The sequence below is a fragment of the Chanodichthys erythropterus genome, chromosome 13 (assembly GCF_024489055.1).
Source record: "Chanodichthys erythropterus isolate Z2021 chromosome 13, ASM2448905v1, whole genome shotgun sequence".
Taxonomy (NCBI): Eukaryota; Metazoa; Chordata; class Actinopteri; order Cypriniformes; family Xenocyprididae; genus Chanodichthys; species Chanodichthys erythropterus.
In genome coordinates this window covers 11,386,908-11,411,953 of record NC_090233.1, presented here as the reverse complement: position 1 = coordinate 11,411,953, position 25,046 = coordinate 11,386,908, and the positions used below count along the sequence as shown (strand labels likewise).

At 34.7% G+C, this 25,046-nt stretch overlaps 1 protein-coding gene across 4 annotated transcripts; it reads right to left on the bottom strand.

Annotated features, from left to right (window-relative positions):
* Positions 1–884: 884 nt before the first annotated feature.
* Positions 885–24,745, bottom strand: zgc:152816 (uncharacterized protein LOC777712 homolog). Of its 4 annotated transcripts, none has more exons than XM_067407859.1 (20): positions 23,296–23,500; positions 20,481–21,068; positions 17,025–17,139; positions 16,239–16,285; positions 16,037–16,153; positions 15,076–15,201; positions 14,792–14,959; positions 14,466–14,587; positions 12,584–12,604; positions 11,950–12,298; positions 10,316–10,400; positions 9,625–9,641; positions 9,380–9,502; positions 8,514–8,639; positions 5,137–5,277; positions 4,884–5,014; positions 3,671–3,788; positions 3,133–3,265; positions 2,794–2,915; positions 886–2,665 (listed from the first exon to the last, which is right to left on the bottom strand). In XM_067407859.1, the coding sequence occupies exons 2-20, from the start codon at positions 21,009–21,011 to the stop codon at positions 2,615–2,617; spliced, it is 2,643 nt and encodes an 880-aa protein (XP_067263960.1). In that variant the 5' UTR covers positions 21,012–21,068; positions 23,296–23,500; the 3' UTR covers positions 886–2,614. The 4 variants fall into 4 exon arrangements, with proteins under 4 accessions (XP_067263961.1, XP_067263960.1, XP_067263959.1 ...); XM_067407858.1 differs by lacking the exon at positions 23,296–23,500 and adding an exon at positions 22,507–22,626; XM_067407857.1 differs by lacking the exon at positions 23,296–23,500 and adding an exon at positions 24,658–24,745 and having other exon boundaries at positions 887–2,665.
* Between the last annotated feature and the right edge of the window lie 301 nt (positions 24,746–25,046).

The window sequence follows — 25,046 nt, the reverse complement described above, 5'->3', positions numbered from 1 at the left end:
CACTTTCCAATTGTCATGATTGAAATAGTTTGAGATGATTGGCTATTTAGTTCAGTGTTTGTTTTTTTTTGTGGTTTGGTTTTAAATCCACTTATTTGTTAAAAAAATGGAATAATCTTAAATTTTATTTCTACTTATATCACAATTTAAGTGTTTTTCATTATTTTGTAAATTTGTTAGTTTTAGTTGATCTCTTTTATATTTACTGGAATGTAGTTATTTTTTCATTAGGTATGTTTACATGCACGCATTTTCACTAACCGAATGAATCCAATCCGATTTCAGATTCTAAAAGTTGTTTATATGAACCCTAAACTTTGCAATCTGATTTACATATTCATTTACATGTGCATAACATGCGTTCTGAAGTCATAAACGTAAAACTACTGCATAATAAATATAAGGCCCTATGATTTCTATGATGTAGAAAACACGGACAGAATCGTGGAATCCAGTGATAAAAACGGAATTTACTGTCTAATGCGGAATGTCATGGAATTTGTCAAATTTTTGATGAATAAATAAAAAGTAGGTCAGTACTCTTAAATAAAATTGTGATATGGACTAGTATCTGTGAATAACCAAAAAAAGACTTTAAATATGAATCCTGCATGTTCTGCGTGTCTCTGTGTGAATGAATGGCGCAGATGCGCATTTTCATTTACACACACACACTTGAAGCACTCGTGGCGCTCACGGTGTTTTCAGCCTCTGGTGCCTCACCATACAAGGACATGAATGAACAAACTTCATCCAGACCCGCTCTGAGAGTCACTTCATGAGCATTTTACCGTTCTATTTGAGAAAAACTATCGTTATATCATAAACACACTGAACTCAAAGCACGGCAACCCGCCAAAATAAAAGTTTGGTTTAACTTAAAGAAATTGTGACAGAAATATATTACTGTTGTACAGTAGAATTTAGCTACGTCTCAATTTAATAATAATACAACAATAATAAATTATTATTAAAACTTATTTAACTTAGGGAATAATCACAAATTTTCTTCCATGTTTCAATTTGTGCAGCACTTTGACAAAAAAGTTTGTTTAATATCATATGATTAAACGATAAATTAAATTAATGTTTTATGCCTTAATTTGATTGCCAGAAAAATTAAAATACACAACACAGAATTTCTGAAAGAACAAAAACAAAACATTTCATAAAAATGAAAAGAAAAAAAAAAGTTTTTATGAATTCAATTAATTAAATACGCATTTTGATTATTAACATTTAATTAAATCATTCAAATGGAATCTAGAATTTGGTAAAAATAAAACGGATTTTGAGAAAAATAAAATACAGCAGATTTCATAGGGCCTTAAATTATTTTTTGTTAAACTTTTAATACATTGTTGTTAAATTGTATGTTTTATGTCCAAAAAGATAAAAATGGAAAAAACAGAATTCGGAAAAAAATAAAAATGGAATTTGGGAAAAAATAAAACTGATTTCATAGGGCCCTAAACCCCTGCTGACACTGCACATGTATGCAAGGTATTTTTTATTTTTTTTTTAAATCAGATTGGAAAAGAGTCCAATTCAAGCATTTACATGCTTCATTTTTGCCCTATTGATCAGATTATTTCAGGTCTGCATTAGCCCTTTCAATCTGATCACGAATTTGGATCAAGCATGGTGTTTATATGAAGTCTTTTCAATCTGTTATTTTGTTGCATGTAAACATAGCTATTTTGACTCAACAGGGTTTGATTGTATTGAAAAGAGAGCACTAGACACGGGATGAAATTAGTCTAAACTTTTAAATGCGTGCACAAATATCTATCAATACAATAACTGTCACAATTGTATCTTGCTGTTCATTAGCAGTTGTTTGTGTTCACTTCGTGTTTGAATCAGAACATCTTCCTTTGTTTGTCGGCACAGATGATACTTTTACACAAAAGAAAATAACTATTCACAAATGTGCCTCTATTTGTACAAATCGTTGCACATTCATTTCATTTTGACCTTCACAGACAATGTATTGGTTTGTGGCTAGATACATTTGTAGCATTTTTTTAAATTGATGGAAAATTGTACACGCATTCATTAATGATGTCAAGGCTAATTTCTTTACAAATTATTCAAAGCCAATACTGTGAGGTTGCACCATTTTAGATGTTGATTAGTGTTATGTTGTGCGCGCACACACACACACACACACACACACACACACACACACACACACACACACACACACACACACACACACACACACACTCACACTGTTTCATTACAGATCATGACCACTGGAGAGGCTTGCATAACTAAAGGTAACCAAGCTGGAAATGGACAAGCTTGCATACTATGATACAGGTGACAGTAAACAAACTTGAGTTTATTTCAAGAGCTTAGTGTAACACTCTCCTTCAGCTGATATACAGTTTCATTCTGTTTACTGATACACATCCAAACCATTACAATGATTTCACAATGTTGTCCACACGCATTTCTCTCTCTCACACAGTCACTCTTGAAGCGCTTTCAAAAACAAAACATTTGAACAGAAAGAATATGGAAACTAACTGGAATGAAAACAAATAAAAAAACATAATGAATCAAAAGTACAATGTCTTTGTCTTTTCATGATCACCCTTTTCCTCACTCAATCATCAGGGTGTCCATCAGCCGGTTCTGCTACTTCGGCATGTTTGAGCTGAAAATCAAAGCAAAAATAGAAGTTTATCCACACAAAAAAATGCTCATTGGAGCAACAGGGTTACAAAACAACAGGTGGAGAACAAAAGACTTTTCACAGACAATTTCTAACTCTACTGCAGTCACCTTGAAGTTGTTGTGATGCTCCAGGCTGCGGCAGTGCTCGGATTTTGCTTTGTTCTCATCAGTGTAGAACATGTTACACAGCTTGCAGAAGAAACCAGTTACTGGGATGACGTAGTTCACACCTGAAATAAGGTCGGAGAGGTGTTTTCTGATATAGGATTTAACCGCAATCCGTTGGCATAAATATTTCAAACCATTAGAAAAAGACTAAACTGTAAACACACTACTACAAGTGTTACTTTTAGTAGCACTTTATTTTTGCGTATTTTAAATGAAGCTCCAGTGGTTATAATAAGGCATTGATTGAATCTATTACAAGTAAGTGTGTGATGGACTTACCCACAATCTGGTCAGGTTGATGGTCAGGGCTCAAAGGGGCTTTGTCCTGTAGAGTAACCTCTTCCGAACCCTTTTCTTCACAAACTGAATCCCCACCAACACCTTCACAATCCGGTAAAGAACTTTGCTGGTTCTGCAAACACATATTTTCTCTTTTTAATCAGTATTGAAAGAGATACCATATATGACTGACAGTTGGCTGCTCTTCCTTTCTTTTCAAATCGTTTGAAAATGTAAATCAAAATTCTAGATCTGCATTTAAGCATGACATTTTTTGAGAAACCAAATTAAAATGTCCATATTGGTGGATAATAAAGTTCCATTAAGTGTTCATTTAATCATCCAATCAATCGTCCAATAAATCGTCCAATAAATCGTCCAATCAATCAATCAATCAATCAATCAATCAATCAATCAATCAATCAATCAATCAATCAATTGATCAATCAATCAATCAATCAATTGATCAATCAATCAAATGTTTCTAAGATCATGAGAATAGATTTAGTCAAATGTGTCCAACGTGTGTGATGTTCACCTCCTTTGCGCCACTCTTGATTTCCTGGTCATTTTCTGTTTTTTCAGAGCTTGGTTTAACTGTTTTTTCTTCCTTTTTTAGCTCTTTCTCCTCAGTGTCATGCTCCAAATGAAATCTCCTATAACAATAGAGAACAAAACTGAACATGTCACTAAAGAAAATGATTTGTTAATTTCACAAGGGTTGTCACAAATTAACATAAAAAATACATGCAAAAGAACATCAAAGAAATACAATTCATAGGACTCTATTGTTCTTAATTTTAATCAATTATTAATGATTAAATAAGTTGTTAATCTAATCTACAATTAATGATTACATTTAATTAATTAGACATTTTCTTCTGATTATTGAAATCTGAATAAACAAAACAAAGGGTTTCAAGTTTGTTATAATATAGTTTTGTATATAATATATTTTTATTCATTTAATAGTCATTTTAATTCATGATAATAATAATATGCAAACTGAACTACAAGTGTGAACACACCCTAAACGTACCAAGAAAGTATTTTGTTTATTTTAAAAAAAGTGTTCGAACTAAAGGCAAAATATCTGGACAGTTAATGTCCACAGTTAATAAATTAAGATATTTTTGATCAAATCCGATGGCTCAGTGAGGCCTCCATTGACAGCAAGATAATAAACACTTTCAGATGCCCAGGAAGCTACTAAAGACATATTTAAAACAGTTCATGTGACTACAGTGGTTCAACCTTAATGTTATGATGCGACGAGAATACTTTTTGTGCACCAAAAAAAGTCTGCTTCATGAAGATTTACCAATCATTTGTTTTGAATCAGGGATTTGGAGCACCAAAGTCACATGATTTCAGTAAACGAGGCTTCATTGTGTCATGAGGGTTTTGAAATTTCAACGGTTCACCTCTGGGGGCGTGACTTTGGCAGTTTGATACACGCTCTGAACCACTGATTCGAAACAAAAGATTTGTAAAGCTTCGAAGCTTCATGAAGCAGTGTTTTGAAATCACCCCTCACTAGATATTGTTGAATAAAGTCATTATAAGAAAGCATGATGTTTGCAGAATCCATTTTCTCAGATATTTTGATATCTACTGCTACAATAACATTTTAAAGTGCTAACATATTGTTGAGGCCAACTGTCATTTGTGCATCCACTTTATTCAACAACGGTTTTAATGAAAACATGATTTCAGAGTTGCACTGAAATGACTGAGACACATTCACCTACCATCGAATCAGAGAGTCCGCTTTCCTGCTCATGGCTATCTTCAGCACCGACCCCCAAAATATGCAAGGCCGCCGACTGTACTGCGCAACCATCTGTTCAGCTGCCTTTGCACTGTCCAACTGCATGTAACACTGAGAAGGAACAAGAAAGGGACGGCTCAGGAAAAATAATTAGCAGAAATGGGTTGCGATGCCTTTCTACTCTGTGCTGCTCGTCGTAGATAGTGATGAGGTGAAAATGTGTGGATACATACCGTTGCTTGATGCTTGGATAGAGAGTAGGCAGTCAGTCTTCCAAAGGGCTTAACCAGAGCTAAAAGGGATTCCTTTGTGTATTTCTGCCGAAATCTCTGGTTGGGAAGACAGCTGATGAAAATGGATCTCCCACTAGGGCTCTAAAAAGGGTGTGAGGGATTGAAACCACAACAATCATTTTAGTTTAATAAAGTGCTGCAGGGATGAGTTAACACTTCCAGTTCCTTCGTCTCAGTCAATGGGTTTTTGGTTCAATGCATGAATTAAGGTCAGTAGTGAACACAAGCTCAAGACATTTTTATGTTTTATCCTACGACATAAAATACAGTCAAACCAAAAATTATTCAGACATTTTTTATATTTTTGATGCATTTTTCTAGTGGGTGCAGGTTACTATAGTTCATTTATGTAAGTGAGGATAGCAAAAAAGTAAGATGTGACGTACACAAAAATAGAGTGAAAATTATAAACATTTGGAACCAAAAATTATTCAGACACTTTGACCCGTTCATGTTTTGCTTAAGAGTTATCTGATAACTATAGTGAATAAACTATATTAATGAATGAAATCTTCAAAGTGTCTGAATAAATTTTGTTTTGACTGTCCATCAGTAATGCCACATTGTGATTTTTTAAATCTTTTACTCCTCTTGAAAAAGGCGGTTGCTAACAAGTGTCAATGTGGGACTTCAGGGGTTGTTGGGGATATTAAACATCACACCGAACAGGTAAACTCATCTACTCACTATTCGCCTTCATAGCCTTGAAGCGTTCATAATCGTGCTCTCACAAACTATTCTAACTCAAACTTTCAGGGAAAATGGTTTTAAATAGGGCTGTCAAACGATTAATCGCATACAAAATAAAAGTTTGAGTTTGCATAATATATGTGGGTGTACTTTGTGTAATTATTATGTATATATAAATACAAACTCATTCATGTATATACATGAGAAAGATTTACAAGTATTTGTATTCATTTATATTTTTATATAATTTATATTATATTTAAATACAAATATTTTGTACATAAATAACATATTTCTCTTAAATATATACATTAATTTGTGTGCATTTATATATACATTTTTATTACACACAGTACACCCACATCTATTATGCAAACTCAAACTTTTATTTTGTATGCGATTAATCGGTTGACAGCCCTAGTTTTAAATAAAGTTGTCAGAGCTTAATGGTGGTGACATTGAAGTCATGTTACCATGGTGTAGTTCGTTTATAGCCTTCATTTAGCTTTTGACTTCTTCTGATTGTATTTAGGCTTCAAAATTCATAAAATTTGAAGATTATCATGATTGACAAAACATAAGAATCATAAACTTTCGTTAGTCACAGAGCTTATTTCTGGCAATAATCCAAAAGCCCATGGAAAAAAATCCTATTGGTTTTTGTTGAGGGAACCAGGGTGATGCTAACTTCCATTTTGGCCTACAAAAGTACGTAACTACACCACTATTTTGTACAATGACTAGTGTTTTCAAAAGTACCGATTTTGGAACCAAGTCAGTACTACAATTTTAAAAATGTGAAATTAACAGCATTTCCCCCTAGCAATTTGAGTGCTGTTGAGCGGATTCTTAAACACCTCTGATTGGCCATTGTGTTCACACACTCAACAGATATGTCTGTGATTGGCTATAATGATCAAGGCGGATCCCTAATATATCTGCTGATAGACGGATCCGCTGATAGACACCTGCTTTCAAATGCTCCCATGTGTATCTGTGAAAGCGCTCAGAGAATAGTGTCAAAGGTGTCTATATACAACATGTTTTTGAAGCATTGATCATTGTAGCCAATCACAGACATATCTGTTGAGTGTGTGAACACAATGGCAAATCAGAGGCGTTTAAGAATCCACTCAACAACACTCAAAATGCTAGGGGGAAATGCTGGTATCGTCACATTTTTAAAATTTCAGTAACGACTTGGTACTGACAGTCAATACTTTTGACAACACTACAGCATTTGTTCAGTCATTAATATAAGCTAAGGAACAGTTCACAGAATGAAGAATTATGTCATTATTATTATTATGTCATCATACCCTCATGTAATTCCATCAATCAGTCACCAAAAATACACGTGCATACACATTTCTTGTGTAAAAAAAAAATTAAAAAATTAAAAAAGGCCTAAAAACTGATAAAAATAAGCATTTTTATTTTCATAAAGACAAATTCTCTGCTGTTGTTCATGTATTCTTTCCTCAGAAAGTTTACTTCCTGTGTGCCCAAACTATATACTGTATGCTCTGCACATACTTTGGATCACTGCTGCATGTGGCTGCCTGAGGCTACCGATGAATATCGCACTGTCCATAATTTCCTACAGCCAACATGTAGTGCATTCAGAAAGTATTTAGACCCCTTCATTTTTTTTACATTTTGTTATGTTGCAGCCTTAAATGGCGGTCCAACTACATTTTCCATTCCACTGACTTCCATTCCTACACATATGAATGATGGAGCCCAGAAACACAAGTGCATGTGAAAAAGTTTCACATTTCGATGCGATCCCAAGTTCAATTTTGGTGAACTGTGACCTTTTATTTTTCCATCTCAATGATAAAAGGAGTGTCATCCATTGTGTAGCCATCTTGTAGAGGTCTGCATTCCCGTGGATCCTCAAATCAAACTCAAAAGACTTGAGACTGTAATCACCAAAGGTGTTTCAACTCAAGTACTGAGTTACTTATGTCAACATGCTATTTTAGATTTTTCTTTTAATATATCTATTTTTGTTTTTTTCATTTTTTCATTTTTCATTATGGGTATGAAGTGTAGACTGAAAAAAATCAGGGCATTTTAATATAAGGCTGCAACATAACATGAAAAATGAAGGGGTCAGAATATTTTCTGAATACAATATTCTTTTACAATATGTTTACATATTCTATTTTTCCTAAACAACATTCAAAATACACTCACCAAAAAAAAAAAATATATATATTTTACCTCGTATATCTTAAGAAAAGAAATTTCAACACACATGTATTGACTGATGTGTTTTTTGATATCTATATTACTGATATCTATAATCTATAGATTGATTATTGATATCTATATTTATCTATGATCAAATTTCAAATATATCAGATTGTAAATTTTCTTGTTTTTCTTGTGAATGTGTACAACTGCAATATTAACATTCTTCTAAACAATTCCTTCTGTGGGATTATGGAGAAAATAAATCATAATTTACAGGTAAACAAAATAATTTTCTTTCTCTTTTATTGTAGTGAATCAAGGGAAGCAGTGACATTATCACTATATTGACTGAAATAATGTGATCACTGATAAATTGGATGTCAATGGTGTGTTTTTCTGTCTAGGATGATTTCTTAACACAATACCTCTATTGATTTCATGGTACGGCACATGGTAACAGAAACCGGTCTGCCACATGTCGTTGCCTTGTGATCTTTGTAGAACCGCACCATTTCTTGGGCTTTTTCAACTGTTTCCAGTTCAATCATAGCCTAGAAGAACACACACGCACACAAGAATACATACATGACGTCTAAAGGCAAAACTCGAAAATTGTTTGATAACTGTGATTAGTAAAACTGAAATCATATGTGGTAATATGTTTAAAAGACAAAATAACTATTGAGAGTACTAACAACAGCTGTTTTGCTAATCACAAGGCCTTATGCTTTAATTTTACTTTATGTTGACACTTGCATATTTGCAATTAATTATTTTTTTGCAGGGTTTTAGCACACAAGTGCATTCCCTAATGCAAACTTGTCTATTGTTTTTAACAAAAAAATTTAAAAATTGCTTTTTAAAAATGCAGTTCATAGAGAAAGTAACATTTTTTAAATACTAATTAAACAAGGTCAATAAACATACTAAAGGTATTATTTTTCTAAGTTCATGTCAACTAATGTTAAAATATTCAACCTTTCCTAAATGTTATATAAGTAAGAAAATTCACACACAAACGTTACGTTTAGTTATGCTTCCACACACTAAGAATAGAGTCCTGTGTACTACTGTTACTGTATTATTCATAATAATAAAAAAAACATTATTGTTCAACATATTATGGTTATTTAATATATTTTGATAACATTATAAATGACTAAATACAAATAATGTTTAGTAAAATGTTTCACCCATCCACTAAAAACAGTGAAAACATGTTCAAATAAAGATTGTATTTAAAGAAAAATTAATATTTGTACCCAACCAAATGCAAACACATAACACTAACCTCTTGTTTGAACATGGACAAAGTATGTTTCACCATACTGCCAAAGGGTGCAGCCAGATTGCAAAGATCCTTCATCAAGTCAGGTGTCTTCTTTACAGGCCAAACCACCACTACTTTACCATCCTGTGAGCGTGCGCGGAAAAATACACATTGCTATTTTTCATACTGTTGAACTAGAAATATATACAGTATGTTCAAAAACATCCAACAACTAAGGTAAGGAAAATGAGAGATGTGATTCTTACCTGTGACACAGAGGATTCTGGAATAAATGGGGAAAAGTGTTATTGTCACAGAATAAAAGGATCATATTAAAAGGAGTCATATCATGAAGAATTGTCCATGATCATTGGAATTAAAAGTCGACATGAAATGAAGTCACTATTTGCTAAATGCATGTTAATGATCTTGTTGTGAACGAATCATCCATGTATACATTTCATTTTTAAAAATGTGTTTTGACCTAAAAAATATTTAATCAAATGTCAAAACTTGATGTTCTGGTGAAATTACAGACTTCTCACTTCTCTGACTTCTCCAATACTTTAGTCTGCAAAAAAAACAGCCCTTTCTTACAACTGACTGCATTTAGATCTTCCTTCATCCAATTAACAATCAGTATATTAAACCAAGGCTTTCCTTCGTTCAATAATCCATTTCACTCAGATACATCACAATACAGAAGAAAAGATATGTTGCTACTTTCATTTCATTGCAACTTTACAAGTTTGATGTACTGTGTAAACATACGGTAAACATTCTTTCCCAGTCTAAAAAGTCATTTATCAAAAACATTTGGCTCTAAAAAGTGGGCTTTTCTGATGTTGAGAATTATTGCACAGTTTCTTGTGGTGCAAGAAACTAACATTTGAAGTTACGATATGACACCTTTAAGTGATTTAATATATATCAGGAGCTGTTTTTAATTGTACTCACCTAAAGCTGAATCACACCCTGCAGTGTTGTCCAGCTCATCTAATGTAACAAAATCCTCTATGTTCTCTGGAAATTCTGCATCATCCTGGAGAAATGAGACATAAAAGCACACACATTGCTTTTAGTCACACTGCATCAAAATGAATGTTCATGTTGTTTCTGCATATATTCAAAAAGTCATAATTCATGTTCACTAAAATCCTTCACACCACACATAAATCGGATGCATTTATTTTGACACCCATATTACAGGTCACGTTATTTACATCTCCTGCATAAAAAGCACAGTTTCATGCCAAACCTATTTATTCAACACATACTAGCACAGCAAAAAAATTATGTGAAAATATACTTTTTCAACAAATCAATCAACACAATTTTTTGTAATGCAGGTAATTGGTAATACCGGAAATATTTGATGCAAGTACACAAACAGCACTTTTCTATATAGTAAATCTGACTGAATCCAGATAAATTGGTACATTTATAGTTTGTGGTTGATGGAGTTCCACTGGTGCAGAAGTGTTGAAACAATTGTGAAACTCATTTACACATTAGTCATTATTTACAGTATTCTTCGGGAGCACAAAATAATTAATTTTCTTAAAAGTGCACTGTGCACTCAGTACCTTTCTGTTTTGTCCCATTAATACCAGTGGCTTTAGTCTTTATGCTGACACATATTGGCCTGTATGTAGTTTCTTCACTGCTGCTGCTTCACCCCAAAGCTGTCTGTTTATTTTTTTTATTATGGTCATTTCTGTTTATGGATTTTGGTTAAGCCAACTGAAGGATCTAATTTAAGTTGTTAATAGCATCCCGTGTTTGTACAACTTTAATAGAGCAATCATGCTTTTTAAAGTAGCGTCCACGAATGGGTCAGTATGATTTTTTAGAATGTTTTTTTAAGAAGTTGCTTTTGGTCACATAAGCAACAGCTGCATTTATTACATGAAAAACACAGTAAAATGAATAATGCAAAATATTACTACAATTTAAAGTAACTTTTCTATCTGAAAACATTTCAAAACAATTTATTATTGTGATGGCAAAGCTGAATTTTCAGCATCTTTACTCCAATATTTTACTGATCAATTTAATGTGGCCTTGTAATTTATAAAAATAAAATAAATAATTAAACATTTCTTACCCCAAACTTTTGAACAGTGATATTTGCAGCTGTTTTTGTGTTGCTTTGAAGTTAAAACTCACTAATAATAATTGTGTATTCGTGTAATTAGTATTATTAGTGATGAGCACTACTACATATGGGGAGAAAAAAAATGGGTTATATGGGTTTAGTGCCTCTACAGACACCATAGACAACATCAGATATCTGATGTTCTGGGGACATTAAACATCAAGAAAATGATCTTAAACAGCTCAAATCTTGAACCAGCATTGAGATGGGAATGGTAACTGCTATGAATACACAATTGGATGCACTGACAAAAAGAGTAATGTTCTGAGATCATCATAGGGCAACAGTGTTTACACTCTAGTCAACCTGTGAATGGCTAGCTTATAGCTGTTTGCATGTTAAACTCAGATAAAATGCATTTTAACTTAAAAAAAAACCACAAAAAAAAAACTCCCCCTTTGAGGTGTTTTGGGTGGTACAGTGTCAGACTAACCTGTTCATCTTGATTCTGCTCTGAATCTCTCTCTCTGTTGTTGTCCTCCTCAGCAGTAGTAGTCTCCTCTTCTTCCATCCTTTCCTCCTCTCCCTTTTTATCTTCCTCCTCTGTATTAACCACAGTGTCATCTGTTCTCTCTTCAAGCAGCCCAGGTTCATCCTCCAATTGAATTCCCTCCTCATTATCGAGCGCTTTGTCTTCACTTTGCATTAACTGGTTTTCTTTCTCTGTGCCTTCCTGGTTAGAGCTGTCGCCTTTGTCCTTGTTGCTAGACGTTGACTCGTCTCTTTGTCTGCTGTGTTTGCTTGAGTCTGATTTTCTGGACGGAGGCTCTGTACTGTTTTCTCTGAGGGAAAAAAAAATGTTTTCTATTAAGGACATTTTTAAAATAAGCTCTACTTACAGCCTCTGTGATTAATCAAACAATTCCATATCCAGGTAATATGTCACAGTTTTGGAGGCATATGATTCACTTTTTTCTCTTAATTTCCCAAAACATGCGTCACTTGAAATTAACGTATTTGGCTCTAGTTTGATGTGAAACTCATTTACAGGTTAAGGGTAGGTATGAATATGAATCATGCATGAATAAATGACAATTTTTAAATCTTGTTTACAGTAAGATACTTACAATGAGTCTTGCCCCTTGGCACTGCAACATAATAAATGTTAAAATACAGTTTTAAAAGTGTGGCCACAGGACCTAAATATTAAACAGTCAAATATTTATATAAACTGAAAGTTTCTCATAATTTAAAAAAACTCTTATTCTGAAGGTTTATGCTTAAAACAGTTAATATCTTTAATGCACAAATCAATTTTTAAAATTAACAGTTATACAAGTTATATCAGTTAATACACTGAAGTCCTTGCTTTTGGAGGCTGTTAACAGTTTTTTCATTTGTTTCATCATATTTCAGAATTCTAACCTTTTTTGAAAAAATGGATTTGCTTATCCAGTAATCAGTAATCAATTCATATTGACTACAGAAATTGCATTACTTAATAATTTTATTAATTTCCATGCCTTTATACAAAACACTGTTTTTTTTGGTTAAATTTAGGACAGTATGTTATTTTAAAAATGTTACAGTTTTTAATGCAACTTTACACAGTAACATTTAGAAATGTTTTGACATTTGATTTAAAGGAAAAGTCTGAATTTGATTGAAACAGTTTTTGATTCTGTGGTTATAAATGCGTTATAAATTAAGCATGCATCTATATACACACACACATAATTTTATATATATATATATATATATATATATATGCAATGACAGGAAGGAAAACAAGACAAATGGAATTGATGGTGGCATGCCTCAGAGATGCTTTTATTTAAAATAAAAATATGCAAAACGTTACTTTGCAGGGAGTAAATGGACTTTAATTAGAGTAAAATCTATATGTTTGTTTGTTTATAGTTTAAAGCCATGCCAGCTACCCAAGATATATTCATGGTGAGAAAAAAAAGCTACATGTAATTTGACGTGAATTAAGCTGTGAGGGACAGATGGAGGTGCCGTTATGAGGGGTGCAGAGTATTTCAAACATTAAGGCCCACCAGGATGCTCCAAAATTTAGGAATTATTTTTGTTATTCATTTATTGATTGTTATCTTATATACACAAACACATTAACTATTAACAGTGTAGTAAAAACTAAATTAAAATCTGTAAATTACAGAAAGTGATACATGTGAGTGAACTCTCTCTCCTGTCACTTCAAAATACAACATGTTATATATATATAAAATGTTTCACGAAGTTATGAGCAAAAACGTGATAAAATGCCGCATCAGTTTATTATTTACATATGGGTCTTGAGGGGCTTCACGTACAAAATCTCGCTCAAGTTTAGTCAAAGCCAAAAACAATTATGCTTGTTGTATTCTACTCTACGAGACCTTTCAAATGATGCATGACACATGATTATCTGAGCTGTATGATGTTTTTGACACATTGCAGTACATAGTACAAAAAATTAAAGTTAATCAAATTGGCTGCATTCATTGTAAAGTTCAGACTCTAAGCTTTCAAAGGACACCTATTTTGTGTTGATCAAGATTGAAAAGATTGTAGTAGTTTTGAAAAATATGATTATTAATTTTTATGTAGCTAAGTGGCGCCCGCGGGCGGTACTCTCAGGTTTAGTGGGATGACTCGGCACTCATAAAAAGTTGAACAAAATTGTTGGATGCTGAGTTTCTTTAAGATGATACCTACTTTGTGTTATTACTGTCAGTGGTTCCTTAGTAATTTGATTATGATTTTTTTTTGCAAGGGGCGGTGCACTGGCTTAAGGAGTTAAGATTAATGTGGTTTGGAATTGGTAAAATGTACCTAGAAAAAAATATGATCAGAAAATCTACTTTCCTAATAATTCTGCACACGGTGTACATATATAGTGTGAGTCCCTTTTGTGTACCTTGCTTTGAAAAATTATTATTTCATCAGATGCACAGTTTTTTTCTAAACACCTTTTTATGGCTCGAGATATCAGAAGTCTCTTACCTCAGGCTTGTGATGTGGGACATGGCCACTTTGACACTTTTGCCTTGAATCCTCAGTGGGTTACTGTAGTAATACTTCACCATGATGTCAGCATCACGCCAGTCAACCATCTCTATCAAAGCCTGAACACACACACAAAAACAGTGATGTGTTTGTATAAGGGCTGTCAAATGAACACATGAAATTAATTAAACATATATATTGACAGTTAACAGATAGATTATAATGTCATATTAAAAGCTGTGAGCGCTAGTTTGTACTTTAAAAGAGCACAACATTCATTACAGTACTGTCTTTTGAGTTTTAATTCAGGACAGTAACCTTACCTTACAGTCTGTGAACTTTGACTGCCACACCTCACCAAACATGCCTGCGAGCTCTAGTACCTCAGCCTCAACGCCCTCGCCGAGAGGCAGACGTGAAAAACAAACCACAGACGGCGCATTTGAACGTTTTGTTCGTTTCTGTGAAGGCTCATCAAACTTGGGTGGTGACTGCCAATCAGAAATACCCATGAAATATGTAACAGTTTAGGAAATACATTATAAGTGGATAGACTTTTAAAGATTGTGAAAGTATATAGGATGTGATTTGTGGGCTTCCTACTCACATGGATGCCTTCCACTGTTGGTGATAAGTAGAGGACGACTCTGTTCTCCTTGATGAAGGCAGGTTTCAACTGGAAGTGACTGACCATATTCTGAGCTTCTTTGTGAGAACTAAACTCCAAAAAACCCTGTTACCCAGCAAACAATATCAATGCACCTTTAAAAAACATTGAGAGGGTTTTTAAGAGTGTGACTGATTTCTGGAACACAACATGCAGATTTGGAACAATATGAGTGCAAGTAAATGATTACAATATTTAGTTTTTGGTGAACTAACCCTTTAAAGGGTCATGAATTCCTAAACTAAATTTTCTTATGTGTTATGTGCAGGGATGCAAACACATCAGTGGTGAAAAGGGTGAGAAAGATGCGAGGCATTGTATGTTGTGTTGCGTGTAATTGAAGCTTTGATGCTTTAAACTCAAAGAGTGAAATAAGTCTGTCTGAATCAGAAGCCACTCCCACTTTTGTAGCTTTTTTCAAAACTGTGGTGAGAACTGACTGGTGCAGAAAAGGGGAGTTTAATAAAATTTTGTAATAAGAGTAAAGATTATAGAAAGAGTTAAGGCCTGTTCACACAAAGAATGATAACTATAAAGATCGATTAGCATCCACACCAAAATAACGCTCTGTTTTTAATGTTTTTATTGTTCATCAACTGGAAAAATTTGTGCTGGAAGTGATTCCAATGATATTGTTTCTCTGTGCTGTTATCATTATAATTGTAGTTTGGACTTTGCTATTCTTTTACATTTCGAACAATTTTTAGAACTTTATCGTTATGTAGTTATTGTCCTTTTTGTGAACGGGCCTTTATAGTATAACAGGACACTGTCAAAGTCTACTGCTTAATCACAATACAATAATAAAGCAATAGTGAACAAAACAATGTTGCTTGCAAGTTGTCATGAAATTACAAAACGGTTCATCATTGTGTAAAAATAGAATGTCGTGTGTTATTACCTTTGCTGGGAACACTAGGTGCTTCACAATTGTGCCAAATGGTTTGCCAAGCACTAAAAGCTCCTCCACGGTCACAGCGCCCATAGAAAACTTGGCAACGACCACTCTTGTATTGGGCTGAGGATAATAAAGCCACAAGACAAATTCTGAATTGACTGCATAAATAATGGAAATGAAAATAAAACAGTATCAATAAATTTACCTTAGGAGGGTATAAACGGTCTGATGTGGTGGACATGAACTGATCCCCTTAACGAGAAAAATCAAATTATCATCACTGTTTTGTTGTTATAAATATTCTACAGTTCCCTATGCAAGTATTAAAGTGAATTACATCTCTTTCATTAAAATTTAAAGACCCTATGAAATGGCTTAATGAGCCAGTTTTCTTTCATGTGATGATGTATTTCCTATGGAAACTTGTTTCCGCAACTGAATAAAAAATAAGAAGGGTAAGTGTGACTTTTTATCTCACAATTCTGACTTTATTTCTCACAATTGCGAGTTTATATCACACAATTCTGACTTTATAATTTGCAATTGCAAGTTTATATTTACACATTTTTGACTTCTTTTCTCAGAACTGCGAGATATAAACTTGCAATTGCAAGTTTTAAGTCAGAGTTGTGTGATATAAACTCACAATTTATATTCAGTGGCGGAAACAAGCTTCTATAATTTGCTTTTGAAACAGGAAGTAGCGGAGCACGATACAGAAGGGATTGGCTTAAAACCAATAGGTTTTAACTTATGTCACAATCATGAGAGCATTTTGACAGGTATCAACTAAAAGCCACAAAACCCTTTTCTGGGGTCTTTAATTCTCTTTAAAAATAATTAGTAATTCAATTATTAATTATTTTAATATGACAATGATTTACACACACAAAAAAATTATTATTTTTCTTTGTGGAAGCAACATTATCAAATATAGATACAATGAGCAATTCTGTTATTTATTAATATGTGTGAAAGGGGCATTCCTTACATACGACAGGGTCAGAGCTGTATGGTCTTTTAGAGGGAAATGAGCGAGAAGTTCGTGGAGAGGCCTGTGATTCATGTGATTTGTGGCGGAAACCTACTAGATGCTCGTTCCATGTCTGAAAGTAAAAAAAACAGAACACTTGAAATGATTATGATATGACAGATTACGATCATTTCAAATAATTTGTAAAACACATTTTTGTCAAAAATAAACAAAAAATCAAATCAAATACTAGCCTATATATTATTATGGCTGACTTTGCAAGAGGTGGACAGGAGGACCAAAATTGTACATAATCATATGAGAATACTTATCCATATGGTAATGCCAATTTTGGATATCCCAGTAAAACAAATACTTTAGTATTATAAGGTTGATCTCATTTGATTATTTTCTCTTCTTATTTGAACTTGTTGGATTCAAAGATTTTAAGAACTGACAGGTTAAGTCACACCTGAAGTCTTAAAGGTACAGTGTGTAAATTTTAGAGGTGAGGTTGCGAAATGCAATAAAGAGGAGCTACAGTGGCCAACACAGGACAAATATGTCGTCGCCTGATACAGAAGAGAGTAGCCAGTCAAGCAAACACGTTCGGTAGAGCAGTTTGTCCGTTTTGGGCTACTGTAGAAACATGCCTGCGCAAAATGACGACTTAACATGTAAGGGGACCCACGGTGTATGTAGATAGAAATGGCTCATTCTCAGGTAATAAAAACCATAACGGTTCTTTATACACCACTCTAAACATAGTTATGTAAATTATATTGCATTTCTGTCAAAAGATCCTCCTAAAATTCACACACTGAACCTTTAAAATAGCCATAAACAATAAATCTTAGGGGTGGAAATTGCGATATTGTATTGTGATAACATATTATGATATATTGAAATGTATTACTTTTCAACTGCAAATGTCCCCAAGGTAAAACTTTGTCCACATATATTTTCATCTAATAAGATAAAGCTCTCAGTCTGTTCATTTCACATCTTTATATCCATCTCCTTCATGCCTTCCTTTTTCAAGATTTTCCTTCCTCATTTTTATATATATATATATATATATATATATATATATATATATATATATATATATTTTTTTTTTTTTTAATCGGAATTACAGTTGTCAATAAGAATGTTTGCACATTTTAATATTTTCACACTCAATTCAATGAATTTGTTTTACAATATTGTTTTAAGCGGTTTACAAAGAACAAACTTACTAACACCCTAATGAACAAGTCGAAGGTGACAGTATTCAATAAATTATTATGAAAGGTAATTTTGTGATGAATCATATTTATATTGTTGTTATAAGAAAATACATACACTGATCAGGCATAACATTATGAGCACTGACAGGTGAAGTGAACAACACTGATCATCTCTTCATCACGGCACCTGTTATTGGTGGGATATATTAGGCAGCAAGTGAACATTTTGTCCTCAAAGTTGATGTGTTAGAAGCAGGAAAAATGGGCAAGCGTAAGGATTTGAGCGAGTTTGACAAGGACCAAATTGTGATGGCTAGACGACTGGATCAGAGCATCTCCAAAACTGCAGCTCTTGTGGGGTGTTCCCGGTCTGCAATGGTCAGTATCTATCAAAAGTGCTCCAAGGAAGGAACAGTGGTGAACCGGCGACAGGGTCATGGGCGGCCGAGGCTCATTGATGCAAGTGGGGAGCGAAGGCTGGCCTGAGTGGTCCGATCCAACAGACAAGCTCAAATTGCTCAAGAAGTTAATGCTGGTTCTGATAGAAAGGAGTCAGAATACACAGTGCATCAGTTTGGAGCTGCATAGCTGCAGATCAGTCAGGGTGCCCATGCTGACCCCTGTCCACCGCCGAAAGAGCCAACAGTGGACATGTGAGCATCAGAACTGGACCACGGAGCAATGGAAGAAGGTGTCCTGGTCTGATGAACCACGTTTTCTTTTACATCACGTGGATGGCCAGGTGCGTGTGCATCTCTTACCTGGGGAACACATGGCACCAGGATGCACTATGGGAAGAAGGCAAGCTGGCGGAGGCAGTGTGATGCTTTGGGAAATGTTCTGCTGGGAAACCTTGAGTCCTGCCATCCATGTGGATGTTACTTTGACACGTACCACCTACCTAAGCATTGTTGCAGACCATGTACAACCTTTCATGGAAACGGTATTCCCTGGTGGCTGTGGCCTCTTTCAGCAGGATAATGCTCCTGCCACAAAGCAAAAATGGTTCAGGAATGGTTTGAGGAGCACAACAATGAGTTTGAGGTGTTGACTTGGCCTCCAAATTCCCCAGATCTCAATCCAATCGAGCATCTATGGGATGTGCTGAACAAACAAGTCCGATCCATGGAGGCTCTACCTCACAACTTACAGGACTTAAAGGATCTGCTGCTAACATCTTGCTGTCAGATACCACAGCACACCTTCAGGGGTCTAGAGGAGTCCATGCCTCGACGGGTCAGGGCTGTTTTGGCAGCAAAAGTTGGACCAACACAATATTAGGAAGGTGGTCATAATGTTATGCCTGATCAGTGTACATTTGCCATTAACAGCTTATAATTTTGGACGCTAGATGGTGCTATGGAGATATTTTCATTGTGAAATAGCCTACACAAACACGCAAGACAAATTGATTTCAAACGGGTATTTAACTAGTAACAGTAATGCAGCAGGTGAGCTCTCAGTAATGATGATGCAGGCTGTTTTTTTAATGCATCTTTCTTCACCCTCTCATATACCATTAGACACATGTTTTACTGCTGCTGTCCGTCTTGTCAATCGTGATGTGCACTGGCAGAATAGATATGGTATTTGATTATATATATATATATAGACAGCTTCTGTGATTCTAATCACAAGCGACAGTTTAGCTGCAGTTGAAAGTTTATTTGCGTGTCGAATTAACACGTTTAACAAACACGGACCGCAAAAACATGCAAGAACGTGCTTTCCTGTACACAGCTCACTGCGTGCACAAGAAAGAGAGAGATGCGCTTTTTGTAAAATTACAGTCTGAAAGAAATATTTCAAAAAATTATTATTTTCCGCATTATAAGCTCGGATCTTAGGTTAAGATTACGCACAATACGCGCCATTGCAAGCAGAAATTAATTCCCTGAAAATATCGATACAATATCAATACATATTATTATATACAAAATAAAGCGATGCTGTATTGGCCCCTAATCAATCTATGAGGGAACCATAATTAAACTCCACTGTATGTTGTGCCTAACAAACCCTTTTTAATAGCTTCATTCTTGTCTTGTCTGAGACACTTTCCACACAGTATTTTCGAATTCCTCCACTTCCCAATGTTTTATTTACTGTCATAAATGTAAGCTCTTTTCAATCACTGGTAATAGATCGTGTCAATATTTTCTAATCTATTCTGGGTGTTTTTGTTGTTTTTATTCAATGAGCACATCACTTTTATCACTTTTGTTTTCCGATTTTTGCTACTTACCTTTATGGAATTCAGCACACACTTGCAAAGAGAGCATTTGTGTGGGAAAACCGTTGGGTTGTCACCAAACTCTGTCTCCACAGCCATGTGATCCCCACTTTGTCTTTCTCGGGATGACTTCCTGTATTTCAAGTCCTTTCTTCCTCCCGAGTACCTCTCGACTTTCCTGTGACCCTCCCCTTTGCCGTGATGCTCGTGCTCATGGCTCCCGTGGCTCCCGGAGCGCCGCGCTGAGCTGGAAGACAAGGGGCTTTTGCGTCTGTCGCTGCTGCTTCTCTCGGGTGTATTCAGCTTGTCCTGTGACTTGCCTCTGTGGTCAGTGTCTGTGGATGATGATGTTTTATGGGCTCTTTTCGCCTTGAGCTGCATAATTAGATAAGGGAGGGTCTCTACGCTGATTTCACTTTCTGGAATCTGAGCAAGTGCGTCCACATCTTCTGATGACAGGCCGAGAGCCGCATACAGGCTCTGCGCGCCTGCAGTCTTGGCTTCACCTGTGTCTTCACTGGCACTATCATCTAACACTTCCATCGTCAAGCCTCTACAGACAGTAAAGATGGAATGGAAGGATGGGAGTCGAGCAGTCGTCTGAGGTTTCACACAGTCATATCAGAAAAGGGAAATAAATAAAGTTTGTTTATGCATGCAATAAACAACTTTTCAAACTGAGCAGATGAAATTATGAAAATTTTGATTTTATCTGCTTTTATGACACAATAAAAGCTAAAAAATCATTATACTTCAACAATACAAACATGACATTGATGATACTATTTTATAACATTAAGTATATTCTTAACATGGTGAAATAACAGAATTTAAACAAATAATGGCATAAATAAGAAAAAGAGCCAAAAATCTTGACTCACACTTGAAGACTAGTGTTGGTGACCATATCAGTATTGGACAATATTACATTTCTATTGGTACAATTAGGCTGATACATTTTAAAGACTGAACTTGATGTTTTAATCATATCTGCACTTGAAATGTACTTAAAATCTTAAACATATCTGCAAGTAATTTTTTTAAGTTATATGGCAGTTTTACTTTAAAGCACATTTTAAATAATTTTTTTTAATAATCTGTTGTCACGCTTTAAAGAAGTACACTTATTTTGATCTGTTGACTAACAAACTAAAGCACTTGTAAAGTACTTACTACTAATTATAATCAGTGTTGGGTGTAACTAATTACTAAGTAAGTTTCCCTTGAATAAGTAAAGTAAATCTTATTTTCTCTGTAATTTAATTACAGTTATTTCTGATGTAATTGAACAAAATACTGTGTATAGACTGTAGAACAATTATACATAACATAATAGTGGATTTAACATCAAAATTTAAAGTCTAATGTTAAAATACATGTTTTTATGTATCCTTCCCAATTTAAATACTTTGGTGAGTTAAAGGATTAACCCACTTTTAAATAAAAATGTTCCTGATAATTTACTCACCACCATGTCATCCAAGATGTTCATGTCTTTCTTTCTTCAGTCGAAAAGAAATTAAGGTTTTTGATAGGGCTGCACGATATATCGCATTTATATTCGCGCATTTCGTCAGTAAAACTGGTTCCCTGATTACCGCTAAATCGCCATCACCTGCTTTCAAATGGAGCGGCATTTAATAGACTGACGAAATGCGCGTGACAATCTCATGCGATATATCGTGCAACCCTAGTTTTTGATGAAAACATTCCAGGATTATTCTCCTTATAGTGGACTTCAATGGACTCCAGATGGTTGAAAGTCAAAATTACAGTTTCAGTGCAGCTTCAAAGGGCTTTAAATGATACCAGGTGAGGAATAAGAGTCTTATCTAGAGAGACGATCGCTCATTTCGGAATTTACGGAACCAACTTACGGAACGAACGCAGCGCCAGTTCCGTTTTTTCTGTAAGTAGAATTGGGAAGGCGTAGGACATACAGCGTAAGCTTTTTGAAGAATGCGGAAAGCGGAAACTCATGCAAGGCGATCATTAGCGTTTATAAAGCATATACAGTTTTTTTCAGTTTATTCCTCACCTGGTATCATTTAAAGCTCTTTGAAGCTGCACAGAAACTGCAATTTTGACCTTCAACCGTTTGGAGTCCACTGAAGTCCACTATAAGGAGAAAATCCTGGAATGTTTTCATCAAAAACCTTCATTTCTTTTAAAGTGAAGAAAGAAAGACATGAACATCTTGGATGACATGGGGGTGAGTAAATTATCAGGAAAATTTTATTTAAAAGTGAACTAATCCTTTAAAAAGAATAATGGTAACACTTTAGTTTAGTGTCCAATTCTCACTATTAACTAGCTGGTTATTAGCATGAATATTAATGGGATACTGGCTGTTTATTAGTACTTAAAAAGCATATATTAATACTTTATTCTGAATGACCATATTCTACAACCCTCAATCTTACCCAATACCTAAACTTAACAACTACTTTACTAAGTATTAATAAGCTACTTAGTAATAAGTAATTAGGAGTTTATTGAGGCAAAAGTCACAGTTAATATTTAATTAATAGTGAGAGTTGGCGTGACCAGAATAATTCCTGTAGTTTTATATTATTTATTTGAAAGAATTTAAAAAAAGCAGTTTCATGTCTATCCTTCAGTTCGCACTTAAAGGGTTAGTTCACCCAAATATGAAAATTCTCATGTCGTTCCACACCTGTAAGTCTTTCGTTCATCTTCAGAACACAAATTAAGATGTTTTTGATGAAATCTGAGAGCTTTTTATCCCGCCATAGACAGCTATGCAACTAACACTTTGATGCTTCAACAAGTTTATGACAGAATTTAAATTTTTGGGTGAACTCACCTTTTAAATACACCTGAATCAGCTAATCAAGATATTACTAGTAGGCATACTAGAAACTTCCAGGCAGGTGTATTGAGGCAAGTTGGAGCTAAACTCTGCAGGACAGTGAGCGAGTTTGGACACCCCTGATATGTTTATGTTGACTAAAAAGCACCATGTTATTGCGTCAACTAACCATGTAGATTAATAACTATGCTATACCTTGAGCTTTGTGGTTAACTGATATGATTTTTAATGAACTATTCGATAAACTGTCGATAAAAGACACAGGCTAATGTAACTTAAATTATAGCACTGTACACATACACTGCCCTCCAAAAGTTTGGAAACGCCTAGAAAAGTGGGGTTTTGGACATTATTGGCATAAATCCTTTTTAATTTGTGATAATTTTGCACTGATAAGGGACAACACAAACAACAAAAACATATTATATATCAGTTTATACATAGAAAAAAATTAAAGTTTCGATTCATCAAAATATCCAGCATTAGCAGCTATCTGATCTAAACTGGGTTCTGATTGGTTCATTGTATTCTAAACTTAATCGGCAATCAATTGTTGAAGCTATTAAGGTGTGCTGACCCAAAAATCTTTTACAAACCTGGGCCAAGTTTAAACCAGTAACCAGCATCACAGCTGGCAAAGGGGCACGTCTGACTTTGACATTGCCATTATTATGTAATCAAAATTAAAATTATTATTGCTGGTCTTCAATGATAATGTCAAGTTACTGTAATGTATTTGCACCAAAAAATTATAAGGATTTATGCTGATATCATCCAAAACCACACTTTGCCAGGGGTGTTTCCAAACTTTTGGAGGGCAGTGTATGCTAAAATTCAACATTTTTATACAATACATAATTCACAAAAACGATTGACATGCCTGATGGGGGTTAATAAACTGACACAAGGTAGAGACAATGTTATTAGTTAATGTAGATAATATCCCTGTTTATTTGAACAATCTTAGCTGACTTGACATATCTTATGTCTTATGTTTCAATCGTTTACATTACTAAATGATCAAAAGATTACCGTAACCATTCCCCTCCTGACAACTGTTAGCACTATAGCTAACCCATTGCTAAATATGAAGATTGCCAAAAGCATCTCCACAGATACTAAAAGAACATCTTCTTAACATGATAGCGTTTGTCCCGTATGCTCTTTCACATGTAAACACGAGCATTAAACGTGTCGCGCACTGATAAACCCTAAAACTTCGCCAGATAGCTTGGTTAACTTTGGCATTGTTGGTTATTTCACCACTTTACACCTAAAACGAATAAGACGAGCAAAACAGAACATTCTGGAATTGGTCTTACACTACAAAATAAAACAAATAGTTTTAATAATTACCAAAATGTCCGTCAAGGAGCGCTGCTTGTTCAATTTGTAAATACTGAACGGACCCCTGGATTTCTTCTTCTGAAATGTGTTGGTCGCAATTCACGCGAATGGTGCAAATAGCGCCACCTATCGCTCGCACGGAGCACAGCCACAGAGGCAGGAGGACAGGGGGTCAAAGAAAGGTTGGCGCACCAATAACCAAAACACGATGACGATGGAGTTTATCAAGTAAGTTAAGCTTTATTTAAATAGCATTTTTCACCCATATTTTACCAAGTAGTGGTGCTGCTTCCTATCTGCTTCTTAGGAATAAAGGGTCCATAGAACCAAAAAGATTTTACCATCGATTTCAGAGCATGGGTGTTTCTCAGACAGAGGGAGCATGAGTTTGAGTGAAG

Bases quoted from the DNA above. Each gene is read 5' to 3' on its own strand.
- zgc:152816 (XM_067407857.1), bottom strand. From the start codon at position 21,011: ATGGAAGTGTTAGATGATAGTGCCAGTGAAGACACAGGTGAAGCCAAG. The intron at 12,299-12,583 runs GTAAGTATCTTA...TTTTTCCCTCAG, and splicing joins GCCAAGGGGCAAGACTCATT to AGAAAACAGTACAGAGCCTC. The intron at 2,916-3,132 runs GTAAGTCCATCA...ACCTTATTTCAG, and splicing joins TCAACCTGACCAGATTGTGG to GTGTGAACTACGTCATCCCA.